General features: G+C 32.2%; 1 protein-coding gene across 4 annotated transcripts in view; it reads left to right on the top strand.

Moving 5' to 3' along the window:
• The window catches only part of Snx14 (sorting nexin 14), a 97621-nt gene that overhangs the window by 34954 nt on the left and 46957 nt on the right, over nt 1-15710 (top strand). For 2 of the 4 annotated variants that reach the window (XM_027928106.3, XM_027928107.3), the window contains exons 13-16: nt 10358-10513; nt 10932-11056; nt 11660-11718; nt 13987-14013. In XM_027928106.3, the coding sequence (XP_027783907.2) occupies nt 10358-10513; nt 10932-11056; nt 11660-11718; nt 13987-14013 (367 nt within the window). The remainder of the gene's footprint in view (nt 1-10357; nt 10514-10931; nt 11057-11659; nt 11719-13986; nt 14014-15710) is intronic. The other 2 variants (XM_027928108.3, XM_027928109.3) reach the window with 1 other exon arrangement.

Genomic DNA, 15710 nt, shown 5'->3' on the forward strand with positions numbered 1-15710 from the left:
CTTTTAATGCATGTAATTCCTTTTTAAAATATAACTTTTTAAAGTTATATTTTAAAATATAGAAAGTGAAACATAGAACTAAAAGGTACATTTTGATTACTTAAAAATGTATTCATCTTTGTAACCTACATCTTTATCAAAGTACAGAACATTTCCATCATCCTGAAAGTTCTCTTTACAATTCTTCTCAAGAGATTCATCCCTGCCTCTATTCCTGCCAAAGCAATCACTGATCTCCTTTCTCATGCCACAAATTACTGTTGCCTTAAAATTTCCTCATATAAATGAAGTCACATAATCTGTACTTTTGTGCCTGGCTTCATCTATTCAGGATAATGTTTCTTTTATGACTCTTCCTTCTTCTTGTATAGATTAGTAGTTTACTCTTTTTATTATTTCTCTATTCCATTGTATGAATATGCTACAACTTCTTTATCTAATTTCCTTGTAGATGGATATCTGAATTGCTTCCACTTTGGAGCTATTTTGAATAAAGAGACTATGACTATTTTTGTTGAAAGCTTTTTGTGGGCCTATATTTAACAATAGAGATATAGAATTGTTCTATAGAATATGGATATAGAATTACAGGGTTATACAGTAGATGTATGATTTTATAAGAAACTGCCTAATTGTTTTCCAAGATGTTTGTGCTATTTTTACTCTCCTGCTATATATGAGAGTTCTAGTTGCTCCACATGTTTACTAAAATTTGGTGGTGTTTAACTTTTGAATTTTATCCATGTTAGTGGATGTTTGGTGGTATCTTGTAGATTTAATTTGTGCTTCTCAAATGACTCTGTTGCATGCTATAATATGCTTATTGGTCATCTGTCAATCTTGTGAAACTGCTAAAATCTTTTCTCTTTTGAATTCTTTTCTTTATGTCATTAAATTATAGGAGTTCCTTATATCTCTTCTGGATGTAAGTCTTTTGTCAGATATATGTATTATGAATATTTTCTTCCAGATTTGCATGTCATTTCATTTTCATTTCAGTATCTTTTAGTGAGTAAAACTTTTAAATTTTGATGAAAATCAGTATATCAGTTTTTGTTTAATGATTAGTGCTTTCTGTGACTTCCATAAGAACTCTTTACCTACCGCAAGTTGAGATTGTATTCTCCTATGTTTTTTCTCTAGTATAATATAGTCTTAGATCTTACATATAGATCTATGATCTATCTTGCAATAATTTTTGTGTTGGAATTAGGTAGAGGTGGAGGTTCATTTTTTTCCCTTATATTGATGTTGTTTTTCCAGTACCCAGTTTCTGAAGAGACATTTCTTTCTCATCTTTCATTTATTTTCTTTTGATTAATTTTTTTATTGATATGTGACAGTGGAATGCATTACAATTCTTATTACACATATAGAGCACAATTTTTCATATCTCTGGTTGTATACAAAGTATATTCACACTATTTGCGTCTTCACATATGTACTTTGGATAATAATGTCCATCACATTCAACCATCATTAATTACCCCATGCCCCCTCCCTTCTCCTCCCACCCCTCTGCCCTATTTAGAGTTCATCTATTCCTCCCATGCTCCCTCTCCCTACCCCACTATGAATCAGCCTCCTTGTATCAGAGAAAACATTCAGCATTTGTTTTTTGGGATTGACTAACTTCACTTAGCATTATCTTCTCTAACTCTATCCATTTACCCATCTTTAATTTCTTTGACTTTTCTTTTTTCAAATAATTTGACCACGTATGTGTACATCTGTTTCTAAGTTGTATTCTTTTCTGTTGTTCCCTCTGTCTGTTGTTTTCCCAGGACAAGTCTTAATTTCTTTGGTTTTGATCAGGTCTTGAAATTAGGTGGTCTTTTTACTTCATTCTTTTTCAAGATTATTTTGATTATCCTAGGTTCTGTGCATTTTTATGTAAATTTTAGGATCAAATCACCCCCTCACACATACAGGCACATTCTGTTTGGATTTTTTTTGAATGGGATGACGTTGAATGTTTAGATCAACAATTTCAGCAATGCTTAGTAATGACATTTAGCAATACATGAACATGGCATATTTTTCTATTAATTTCAACCTTATTTAATTTATTTCTGTGATGTTTTGTAGTTTTTGTGTTAGGTCTTTATGGTTTGGGATATATTTCCATATAATATTTGAAATGATTCTTCAAATTGTTTGAGTATTCAGAAATTGAATTTTTTATATGTTGACTTTATATTCTGTGATATTGCTAAATTCACATTCTTTGTCTTACTTCCTGTGCTTTAGGAGTCTTGGAAGTCAGCTCCTAAGCCGAGATGATGGAGTGTTGGGCCTACATTTTCTTCTTGGTCTAATGCCTAGGTCCTTGAATCACTTTGAGTTGAGTTTTGTGCAGGGTGAGAGAGAAGGGTTAAATTTTATTCTACTACGTATGAATTCCCAGTTTCCCAGTACCATTTGTTGAAGAGGCTATCTTTTCTTTAATGTATGTTTATGGTGCCTTAGTTTAGTATGATATAACTATTTAAGTGGGTTTATCTCTGTGTCTCCTATTCTGTTCCATTGGTCTTCATGTCTGTTTTGGTGCCAGTGTTATTTTTTGCTATTTTTGTTACTATAGCTCTGTAGTATAATTGTGATGCTATTTCCTTCACTTATTGCACTAAGGATTGTTTTACTATTCTGGCCCTTTTATTTTTCCAAATGAATTTCATGATTACTTTTTTTCTATTTCTATGAAGAACATTATTGGAATTTTAGTAGGAATTGCAGTAAATCTCTATAGCACATTTTGATAGTATGGTCATTTTGACAATATTAATTCTGCCTATCTGTGAAGATGAGAGATATTTCCATCTTCTAAAGTCTTCTTCAGATTCTTCCTTTAGTGTTCTGAAGTTTTCATTGTAGAGGTCTTTCACCTCTTTTATTAGATTGATTCTCAAATATTTAATTTTTTTTGAGGCTATTGTAAATGGGATAGTTTTCCTATTTTCTTTTTTAGCTGATTCATCATTGGTGTATAGGAACACAATTAATTTGTGGGTGTTAATTTTATATTCTGCTATTCTGCTAAATTCATTTATGAGTTCTAGAAGTTTTCTGGTGGAGTTTTTTGGGTCTTCTAAATGTAGAATGATGTTGTTGGCAAATAGGGATAGTTTGAACTCTTCATTTCCTATTCCTGTCCCCTTAATTTCTTTCTTTTGCCTAATTGCTCTGGCTAGAGTTTAAAGGACTATGTTGAATAGAAGTGGTGAAGAAGGGCATCCATGTCTTTTTCCAGTTTTTAGAGGGAATGTTTTCAGTTTTGCTCCATTTAGAATGATGTTGGCCTTGCACTTAGCATATATAGCTTTTACAATGTTGAGGTATGTTCCTGCTATCCCTAGTTTTTCTAGTGTTTTGAACATGAATGGATACTGTATTTTGTTAAATGCCTTTTTTACATCTAATGAGATGATCATGTGATTTTTGTCTTTAAGTCTATTGAGGTGATAAATTACATTTATTGGTTTCCTTATGTTGAAATAACTTTGCATTCCTGGGAGAGCCCCACTTGATCATAATGCACTATCTTTTAAATAGGTGATTTGCCTTATTAAAAATTTTAGCATCTATATGTTCATTAGGGATATTGGTCTTCAGTTTTCTTTCCTTGATGTGTCTTTGTCTGGTTTTGGTATCAGAATGATACTAGCTTTGTAAAATGAGTTTGGAAGGGTTCCCTCCTTTTCTACATAATGGAACAATTTGAGTAGGTTTGGTGTTCTTCTTTCAAGATCTGGTCGAACTCAGCTGAGAATTAATTTATCAGGTCCTGGGCCTTTCTTTGTTAGTAGGCTTTTGGTGGCATCCTCAATTTCATTGTTTGAAATTGATCTGTTTAAATTTTCTATGTCCTCGCCATTCAGTTTGGGTAGGTCATATATCTCTAGAAATTTTTTGATGTCTTAAAGATATTCTGTTTTTTTAAATTTATTTTTTATTTTTTTAGTTGTTGATAGACCTTTATTTTATTTATTTATACGTGGTACTGAGAATCGAACCCAGTGCCTCAAGATATTCTATTTTATTAGGGTTTAGATTTTCAAAATAGTTTCTGATTATCATCTGTATTTCAGTAGTGTTTGTGGTGATATTTCAGTTTTCATTGCAGATTTTAGAAATATGGGTTTTCCCCTCTTTATGATGGTAAGCTTGGCTATGGGTTTATCAATTTTATTTATTTTTTCAAAAAACCAACTTTTTGCTTTTTTTAAAATTGTTTTGTTGTTGTTTGTTTCAGTTTCATTGATTTTAGCTCTGATTTGAATTATCTCCTGTCTTCTGCTTTTGGTGTTGATTTGTGCTTCTGTTTCTAGGGTTTTGAGAAGTGTAATGTTAGATTATTTATTTGGTGATTTTCTATTCTTTAAATAAATTAGCTCAGTGCAATGAACTTTCTTCTTAGAACCACCTTCATGGTGTCCCAGAGATTTTGATGTGTTGTATCAGTGTTCTCATTTATCTCTAAGTATTTTTTATTTCACCCCGGATATCTTGGGCTATCCATAGGACATTCAGTAGTGTATTATTTAGTTTCTGTTTTTTATTTTATTATTGATTTCTAATTTCATTCCATTTGATCTGATAGAATGAAAGATATTATCTCCTTTTTTTTTGTATTTGCTAAGGGACGGTTTGTGGCCTAAGATATGGTCTGTTTTAGAAAACGATCCTTGTGTTGCTGAGAAGAAATCATATTCAGTCATCAATGGATAAATTATTCTAAATATGTCTGTTAGGACCTAATTATCAATTCTGTTTTTTAGTTCTACAACTCTTTTGTTTAGTTTTTGATTGGAAGATCTGTCCAGTTGTGAGAGAGGTGTGTTGAAGTCACCCAGTATTATTGTGTTTGATTGTTGAATATGTGTGTTTGATTCTTGAAATTGAGAAGGGTTTGTTTAATGAACATAGGTGCTCCATTATTTTGGGCATAAATATTTACAATTGTTATATCTTATTGATGTATAATTTCATTAAGCAGTATGAAATGACGTTCTCTGTCTCTTATGATTAACTTTGACTTGAAGTCCACTTTATCCTAAACAAGGATAGAACCCCTCCTGTTTATGAGATCCATGTGAATGATATATTCTATTCCCATCCTTTTACCTTCAGTCTGTGGATATCTTTGCCTATGAGATGTCTCTCTTGGAGATAGCATATTTTTGGTTTACTTTTTAAATCCAGTCTTCAAGTCTGTGTCTTTTGATTGATTAGTTTAAGCCATTTGCATTCAGTGTTATCATTGAAAAATGATTTTTATTCCCTCTCATTTTGATTTATTTTTGGTTCTTGATTTAGTTTCCTTTGATTGACTATTCTAATGTAGTTCCTTTCTTTGCTGATTTTCAATTTTATTTTTCATGAAATATTTGAGTATGTTTTTTAGTGCAGGCTTTCTAGTTGTGAGGGCTTTTGTTTCATTGTCAATTCTGAAGCTTAATTTTGCTGGGAATAGTATTCTTATTTGCCATCCATTTTCTTTCAGAGCATGGTATATATTATTCTAAGACCTCCTATCTTTTAGAGTTTTAGTTGAGAAATCAGCTCAAATCTGGATTGGTTTACCTCTAAATATGATCGGTTGTTTTTCCTCTAGCAGACTTTAAAATTCTATTCTGATTTAGTATGTTAGTCATTTTCATAATAATGTGCCTTGTTGTAGGTCTGTTGTGATTTTGTATCTTTGGTGTCCTGTAAGCCTCCTGTGTTTGATTTCCATTTCATACTTTAGGTTTGGAAATTTTCAAATAATATTTCATTTAAAAGATTGTACATTCTTTTGGTTTGCATCTCTAAGAGTTCTTCTCTCCTCATAAATCTTAAATTTTGTCCTTTCTTGTTATCTCATATTCTTGGAAGTTCTGTTTGTAGTCTTTTAACTTTCCCCATAATCAGCTTCATCTTCAAGAGTATATATTTTGTCTTCATTTCCTGTAACTGTCTTCCAAGTGGTTTAGTCTTTGAATTGAATTTTTAATTTGGTTTATTGATTCTTTCATTTCAAGGATTTTTTACTTGATTTTTTTTTCAGAATCCTCATCTCTTTATTGATCTTTCACTTCCTGTATTTTCTCTCTGATTTCACTCCTTACATCATCTTTTACCTCACAGATCAGTGTAACTATGAACTTTCTGAACTCCTTCTCTAACATTTCTTCCAGTGTGCTGTCAATGAATTCTATTATTGAAGTATTTAGGTTTGTTTGGGGTGGCTTGTTCCCTTGATATTTCATGTTGTTTGTGTGTCTGCCCATCTTGCAGTGTGGATCTGAGGCAGTAGAGTTTGTACCCTATGGACTTATAGTATCCCTAAAGGTTTTCAATACTTCATAGTTTAGGGGTAGACAAATAATAGCCACAACCAATGCAAACACCATATAGTCTTAAACCATATAATTCCTGCACAATAAACAGAAATTATGTGATCAGTTATTGCCCACAGTAAAAATAGTAAGTTTGCAAAAGGGTTTACAATGAACAGGGAGAGAACAGAAGAGATGTAGGATGTGATGATTGTGAGGGAGGAGGACAGATAATAGAAGTAAAAAATTAAATAATGAAAGAGGGGGCAATAGTGTTTGCCTGTTAGAAGAAAAGAGAAAAAGAATCAAGGGAAACATAAGTGAGGGGAAAAAATTTCAAAACAATTAAAAAATAAATACAAGAATACAAAACAAAACTAAAATCCGAGATCTCATAAGACTCAGCCACGAATAATAACTGCCTTAAAAATGCTAGAAATGAGAAAAAAGGCAAATATGTAAATGTATAAGTGTCCATTAAATATTTAGCTCACAGTTACACAAAAAGAAAAGTTCTCTATGAACAGTTCAAAGAATTGTTTCTGTTGAAGTTCAAAAAATTCTCAGCCTCCCTTCTCAGCAGTGTTAGGTATGATGGACTGGAGTGTGATGTCTGCTTCACCCTCATGGTGGTTTCGCTGGAGTATTTAGTAAGAGGAGATCGCTTAGGTAGGCAGAGCTCCTGGAGGCAGGGTTTAGGCCTAGGTAGGTTCCAGCTTCTTCTTTGAATGGTGATTGATATGAAGATTTTAAATCAGTGCACCTCCAGGGCCCAGCAGTTGCTGATCCACACTGGGAGACTGCACCCCAGGAATCTCCCCTGGGTTTCACTGGTATGGCAGAGGAGACAATGTTTTGTCCTCTCTATCTCCCATGGATCATGTGTTTCCTGATCTCCTGGGTTCAGTCTCCAAACTCCTGCCCACACCCTTTCAAATTCTCAGCTGGCTATGTCCCTCCCAATTGGTCCAGTGAGCCTCTGGACTCAAGGGGGAGAAAGGAGCTGGGTAGGTTTTCTGGATGTGTATTTGTATAAACCCCTCTCCTGTCTGATTTTCTCCTGGTCACTTAGGCATGTCCTATGTCATATGTTGTGGGTTTGCCAGGCCTGTATTTTGGGACCAACCTAGGTTTGCCAAGAAGTAGCTTGCACAGTGGCCCGTCCCCTCGGTGCGGCTACAAAATGGCTCCTTCCTCTGTCTTCTAGGGGCAGCTGGGAGAGATGCAGCTTCTTTCCCTTGCAAGGATATTGTAGCATGCATTTCAGGTTAATCTGGTAGTGTCTTTGATCTCATGCCACAGATCTCCTAAAAATACGGGTTCTTTTAATTTCCTATGCTTCCTCTTTGCTCGTGAAGGACCACTCAGGCTAGCCTTGGCAGTTTGGGCACAGGGTAGTTCCTTCTATATTATTGTATCCAATTTCCTGAGTCCCCAATCTGCTTTGAATGTCCATTATTTTTCCCCAGTAAAGTCCTTTTTAAATTTCTTTTTCATGTACCTTATTGAGAAGCTGCCTATCTGCTTTCTTGGTTTCATGCCAAAGAGGAGGCAGAAAAGTGACTTCCTCTATTCTGCCATCTTCAAGACCCATCTTATTAATATTTTTGACTTGTAGATTTTCTGCTTTTACTTTTAAAATTTCTTCTGCTAGCTTCAGAGTTTAGTTTTTCATTTTTTCTAGTTTCTTAAGGCTAGAGTAAAGATGATTAATCTGTATATTTTTCTTCTTTTGTATGTAGGCATTTGAATTTATTTAAATTTATAAATGTCCTTTTATGGACTGGTATAACTGAACTCCAAAATTTTTATGTTTTTTTATTGTTGTTAAGTTTGAAATATCCGAAAATGTCCCTTGTGGTACATTGTTTGACTCTTTGATTATTTTGAAATATATTGTTAAGTTTAAAAATATTTTGGGATTTTTAAAATATGAGAGATCTTATTGTGATTGCTTTCTAATCTAATACTTTTTCCAATCAGGCAATGTTTCTGAATTATTTTAGCCCATTGAAATTTACTGAAATGTGTTTTATGGGCCATACATAGAGATGGTCGTAATGAATGTTCCATGTGTGTGTTCTGTTGTGTTGGGTAGTGTTCTAAAAGTAACAGTTTGGTCAAATTGGTAAGGTTATTCAAATAATCTATATTCTTACTGAATTTTTAGTGGATCCATTCTCCCTTTGGTTTTTATAAATTTTGTTCATTTACTTTGCACATAGTGCAGACACTTTTAAGGTGGATAGTATGTCTTTATTTTATTTGTTTATTTTTATGTGGTGCTGAGAGGACCAGTTCCTCATATATGCTAAGCAAGCGCTCTGCACTGAGCTACAGTCCCAGCCCCTTCTATTAACTTTTTGTGTCTGTTTTGTTTTTTTCTTCCTCTTCCTATTCTTTTAAGTGGTTGCTCAGTATATATCTGTCACTTATCATAGTTCTTTTAAAAATAATTCACTGCTATAGTGAATAGTGTTAAGAACTTCTGCACAGCCTTTAACCCCCATATATATTGTTAATTCTTTAAGTAGTCAACAAGTATCTATATACATTTGCAGGCATTCATACAAATATACACAGGCATTCATTTTACAAGTTCCTTAGAATTACTGGCTTATTTATCTTCCTGGTGATCTTTATTTCTTTCTGCAGAACGAGGTTTCTAATATTCTTTCCCTTCTGATAGAAATCCCTTTCACATTTCTTGTTGGTATTTTGTTGTTGTTTTGATGGTGCTTGAGATCAAACCCAGGCCTTCAGGCATGCAAGGCAAACACTCTACCACTGAACCACACCCCCAATCCCCTTTCACATTTCTTGTGTGAACCTGCGGAGGTTTCTTAGCTTTTGTGTGAGCAGGTGTTTACTGTTTACTCTTTTAATATATATATATATATTTTTTTGGTGGTGTTGGGGATTGAACCCAGGACCTTATGCTACCAACTGAGCTACATCCCCAGTCCCTACTCTTTTAATTTTTAAAAGAAGTTTTCACTGAACATAGAATTCTAGGTTGACATTTTTTTCCCTCCATTTCAGCACTATAGTCAATTTTCCAGTGTTTTCTGGATAATGCCATTGTTTCTAATTAGAAATCATCTTCTAATCCTATGATTCTTCCTCTGATTGTAATGTCTCTTTTCTTCCTGATCATTTTTATGATTTTCTTTTTAGTTTTCAGCAATTTGACTATAATATAGTTTTAAAAATTTATTCTGCTTGGATTTCCCCATATTTCTAGATATTTGGGTTGATGTTCTTTATCAGTTTTGAAAATCTGTGGCTGTTTGTTATCTTTGTACCATTTTCTTATTCTTTTCCTTTTAGAACTAATTTATATATGTTAAGTCGTAAGGGAATGATAATTATATATTGTTGTCCCACAGGTTTTATCTGCTATGTTCCAATTTTTTTAAGTGCCCATATCCCCTTTTGTATATTCTTTGAATAATTAAGATTTAATGGGAAAACTCCTTGTTAACACCTCTTGGAATAATAAAAAAAGAGGAGTTACTTCTATCCTAATGCTACTGTCAGTTATTTTTGGAAAAAAAAAATTATGTTTTCATACTTAGCTCTGCTACCAGTGTGCAGCAAGCACCCATAATGGAGAGAAGTATTGTTTAAAAACATTGATTGGAGCTTAAAAATATATTTTTCATTGTTAGTGAATCAGATTTAAAAATACTAAAGGACATATGGTATAAAAATTTATCCACTTTGTTCTTTAGAAGCAATTTTAGAAATGTGCTTAATATTCTAAATTTTCATAATTTGCGTTGCTATTTATGTATTTACATATTTTATATTAAAAATTAAAAATCTGGTTAATTGCATTTCTCTTTCATGTAAATATTTTATCCCTAACATTTAAAAAATGCTGAAAATGATGAATAGATTTATAATTAAAATGAATTAGATTGCTAAAATGAATTTTAACATTGGGTATAATTTGAATAGGAATATGAAATTTTCATGAATAGTTTTATATTAAAATAACTTATGTTTCCTTCTTTCTATCTCTGATTTGTTAGAGGAATTTAATGATAGAATTTTGCGACCGGAGTTATCAAATGATGAAATGCTGTCTCTTCATGAAGAGTTGCAGAAGATTTATAAAACATATTGTTTGGATGAAAGCATTGACAAAATTAGATTTGATCCTTTCATTGTAGAAGAGATTCAAAGAAGTAAGTTGATGATGATGAAGAGAATGAATTTGATATCTCTTATAGTTTTCAAACTGTTTTTTCATGTATTCTCTGTTTTTTATTTCAATAACTGTATGTGTGGTACATGGGAAGCTTAAATTATTGTAACTTTAATATTAAGGGATCTTTTGTTAACTTTGCTTTTTAAAACATTCTTTTTTAAATACTCATATTACTAATGAGATGAAAGTTTTGAAAAGAGATGTATTCACAATTCACATAATTAATATTTGTCAGAACTGACCTAATTTCTGACTTTATTGACTTTTTACGGTGAAGTTTCTGTGAAACAGTTCTAAACTGTTTGTATACTTTTTTACTATAATGGATTTTAAACTATAATGTATTTATGTTACTCATAAATAATTTCTACAGTAGAATTTTTTTTTTTAAATAGTTGCTGAAGGCCCATATATAGATGTTGTGAAACTTCAAACCATGAGATGTCTTTTTGAAGCATATGAACATGTTCTTTCTCTCTTGGAGAATGTATTTACCCCTATGTTCTGCCACAGTGATGAGGTGAGTCTCAATATTAACCTTGTTTGAGGATGTTGAGAAGTTTATAGAGTGAATCAAATAGAAAAATAAAACAAGGTTAGAAAGTAAATACCTTTTTCCACCATATAATCTCAATGGGTATTAGAAGTGACTACAAGTAACTTTACAAAATGCAATTCTCCATACTAAAACCATGTTTGTGTTTATGTGGCATGATAGATTGGGACTGAATTGTTCTACCTGATTTTCCGTATGTCCCAGTCACTTTATAGTACTACAGTGACATAGAAACCCCATTCTTGTATATATGTTATTTAAGACTAGTGGAAATCCAAATCCAGTAGCTTGAATATTTCCATTTGCAATTCATTTTAATCCTTTGTTTCCTTGACTGAGGTTGTATTCACTTGATTTAAATAGCTTTTCCTATTTTTTTTTTTTTTTCCGGGTGCTGGGAATGTAACTCAGATCCTTACACATACTAGGCAAGAGCTTAACCACTGAGCTACACCCCCAGCCCTTAAATAGCCTTTTCATTAAACTGGAAAGTAGAAAGATAAAGTGCCATGTTTTAATGTAAAATATTAGTTTAGTATGTCACAATAATTATTTATTATTTTGAAGTATTTCAGGCAACTTTTAAGAGGTGCAGAATCACCAACACGCAATTCAAAATTCAACAGGTAGGTATATTTAACCATATGCATATTTGGTTTTTGAACTTGGGGATGCTTATCATTCTGTGATAATGTCATTGTCTTTAGTAACTATTTTTTCCGAATGAAAATGTGGTTCCAATACTACAGGAGTAGACAAGATATTTCATCCATAAATTGGAGTACTGTTGTATGTAAGTAACTAAAAATGCCTGAATTTTTATTAGAAAAATTATACATTGTTGCCTTTTTAATCTCATAATTAATACATATTAATGACAGATGAATTTGTACCTACATGCACAAGTGAAATGCACAGATAACTCCCAATTTTTGACAGTTCTGTTTTGTTTTCAGAGAAAACTTTTTTATTTGAGAATGTACTGTGTACAAATTATTTTTCTCATTGGAAATTAAGAGCGCAGTTAATCTAAAGATAACAAAATGGAGAATCCATATATAAACTCAACAATTAATGTCCTGATTTGTCTTTACAAGGTTTAATGTTCACTGTTATGTGTACAAAACTGACATGGACATCAAAGTTATTTCTACAGAATGGGTAGTCACATTGTTCTTAGCACCTTACAGTTTTAGCAAATATCCAAAAATATATAAATAAATTGGAGATGATGGTACAAAGAGAGAAGTAGATTAAGTCAGAAAATGGAACTTTTTTGATAATACAAGGAAAAATATTAGTTCTTAATATAATGCTTCAGTACAAGCAGTATGCATATCATAACTTTTGAAGATGGGAAATATCTTTATGATTATTTGTAAAAAATTACTTTTTTACTTTTTACTAATAATTTATATATAATAACCATGAAACTTTAGACTTTATTTAGCGAAAAATATATTTATGCTTCTTAAAATAGTATTCTTTGCCAGAAATACATACTTCTTATTTTAGTGGAATACGTTTTCAAGGACTTCCATAGAATTTCCTAACATGCTTGAGAAGCAGGTGGAATTTATCCTTTTTTTAGACTTAGAATATTTAGGGTTTCATACAAGGATATTAAGCTTCCCTCATTTAAGAGGAACTACATCTGTGATCTTAGATGTCAGCTTGATAGCTAAATCTAAGTTAAGGCCATAACTTCAGAGATGGAAAGATTTTGTTTGCTAATTTGAGGATACCTGATTATCTATAGAATATTAACACACTCATTTTGCTAGCTTAAAATTTTTAAAAAAGACATAAAGGACATATGGGTTATTTTTTTATTCTGGATACTGAATAGCCTTTTTTTTTTTTTTTTTTTTTTTTTAGTTTAAACTTTTTAAAAATATTTTTGTTGTTTTTGTTGATGGACTTTATTTATTTTCATGTGATGCCGAGAATCGAACCCAGTGCCTCATACATGCTAGATGAATGCTCTACCTACCCCAGCCCTGATTTAGCCTTTTAAAGTATGTTTTTCTTTATATTGACCTGACTTAATATTAACAGTCTTGTCAGGAGGTTGCTTCTATGTTACATGATGATTCATTTACTTAGAATAAGTAGTTTCTTAACATTCTTTCATTGGATATTTAGATTAGCTTTGCTGATTTGATGATAAATGACTTCAAATATGTAAAATATTCAACGTTTTGCATCTATATTTTATTTAGTTGCCTTTTAAAAGTAGAATTTTAATGCATATTGCTAATATTGAACTATTTCAGTATGCACTCAAAGCATAACTTTTGAATATTTAGAGATCTTTTGCTTATCTTGCTTCCTAGCTTAACATTAAAAAAATTTTTCTTTATGCTAGGTATCAAACTCAGGACCTCAAGCATGCTAGGCAGGTGCTCAGTAGCTACATTTCCAGCCCCCAAACATTGTATTTTACATAGCAAAACTAAAAATAGGTGAAGAAACATACATGATTTTATCTAACATGACACAAATTTCATTTTGGAAAATATGAATTTGGTTTTTGTGCCAAGCTTTGTGGCCATAGTTCCCACATACTTTACACAGTATCAAACAAATGGTTTGCCTAAGGGCAAAAAAATGCAGAAGTATGTACTGACACTGGATTTTTAAGAACTCTTCTATAGTGGTCTAGATTCCACACCTTCAAAAAACAGCTATGTGCTTTGTTTCTCTTACTTTTATCATATTATTTGTAAAGATTTCTGCCTTTTACAAATTTGAATGCTATCCACTTGTGTAACTTTTAAGCTTTTTAATTTTGTTTTGTATTCTGAAGTGAAACTTGTTTAATATCTGGGCTTTCTCTCTCTCTCTCTCTCTCTCTCTCCTCCTTATATAATTTCACATATCTGATATTGCAGAGGTAGCCTAAGTTTGGATGATTTTCGGTAAGTCTTGAGCATGTGATTCTTTTCAGTATAAATTATCTGTTTAAGTTCAGACAGTAAACCTCACACAACCTAAGTATAACAAAAAAAGGAAAAATAAGAAGCACCATGCAATTACCACCTTTATGTCTGTTATTTATAACCTTTAAAAATGAATCTCTTAATTTTAGATATCTCCTTTTTTTGCATAGTATGATATGTCATAAAATAAAAATGTCTTGATATTTTCAGTAATAGATATTAAGAAATGCTAAGATATTTTCACTATTTTTCCAGTATTTTGTTTTCAAGGCTATTGATTCTTTGTTGTTACTGTTGATTCTGTTATTTTTAGGATTATTTGTGTTTGAAGAGTTTCAAATTTTAATTTTTGTTGTGCATATTATACAGAATGAAGAGTTTTGTTGTGGTATATTGGTACATGCATGTAAAATTCTTTAATCAATTTAATTCCCTTATCCTCGTCTCCTCCCTTCCCTCCCTTGTCCTTCCTCTACCCAATTGGTGTCCATTAAAGAACTTTTTTGAAAGTAAGAAATATAATGATCTTTCTAAGATTATGGGCATAATAACAAGTGAAATAATTTAATATAATAATTTAATATATCATTTCAAAAACCTCAATTGTTATATGATCTCTAGATTCTACAAACTAGAACAAAATAATAAGGTTCTAGAGATTTTCGAGAGATTTTGTTAATATTTTTATATTTATGTTTGGAAACATTTTTTCTATCTGGGATAACTGTATCTACAACCTTGGATTTTTAAAAACCACTAACTGCATGCTTGTTTAGATAAAATAATCCAGTTTAGACATCCCTTGTACTACTTGCTACTTATTTGTGTTTTTCTAATTTTAAAATAAGTTTTATTTGCTCCTCACACATGTATAAAACACACATCACTATATATATGTATATATATACCTGGTGTGTTTGAATTAATCAGTTTTGCTTTTTTTTTTTAGGTACTGAAAATCTCTTTTATTTATTTATTTTTTAAAATTTTTTATTGTTGGTTGTTCAAAACATTACAAATTTCTTGACATATCATATTCCACACTTTGATTCAAGTGGGTTATGAACTCCCACCTTCACCCCATACACAGATTGCAGAATCACATCAGTTACACATCCATTGATTTACATATTGCCATACTAGTGTCTGTTGTGCTCCGCTGCCTTTCCCATCCTCCCCCCTCCCCCCTCCCCACCTCTCCCCTCCCCTCCCCTCCTCTCTCTCTAGCCCCTCCACTGTATAACCCTGAGGGTCTCCTTCCATTTCCATGCAATTTCCCTTCTCTCTCCCTTTCCCTCCCACCTCTCATCCCTGTTAAATGTTAATCTTCTTCTCCTGCTCTTCGTCCCTACTCTGATCTTAGTTACTCTCCTTATATCAAAGAAGACATTTGGCATTTGTCTTTTAGGGATTGGCTAGCTTCACTTAGCATAATCTGCTCTAATGCCATCCATTTCCCTGCAAATTCTATGATTTTGTCATTTTTTAATGCAGAGTAATACTCCATTGTGTATGAATGCCACATTTTTTTTTATCCATTCGTCTATTGAAGGGCATCTAGGTTGGTTCCACAGTCTTGCTGTTGTGAATTGTGCTGCTATGAACATCGATGTAGCAGTGTCCCTGTAGCATGCTCTTTTTAGGTCTTTAGGGAATAGACCGAGAAGGGGAATAGC

This window comes from Marmota flaviventris, chromosome 6, assembly GCF_047511675.1.
Source record: "Marmota flaviventris isolate mMarFla1 chromosome 6, mMarFla1.hap1, whole genome shotgun sequence".
In the NCBI taxonomy this organism is placed as follows: Eukaryota; Metazoa; Chordata; class Mammalia; order Rodentia; family Sciuridae; genus Marmota; species Marmota flaviventris.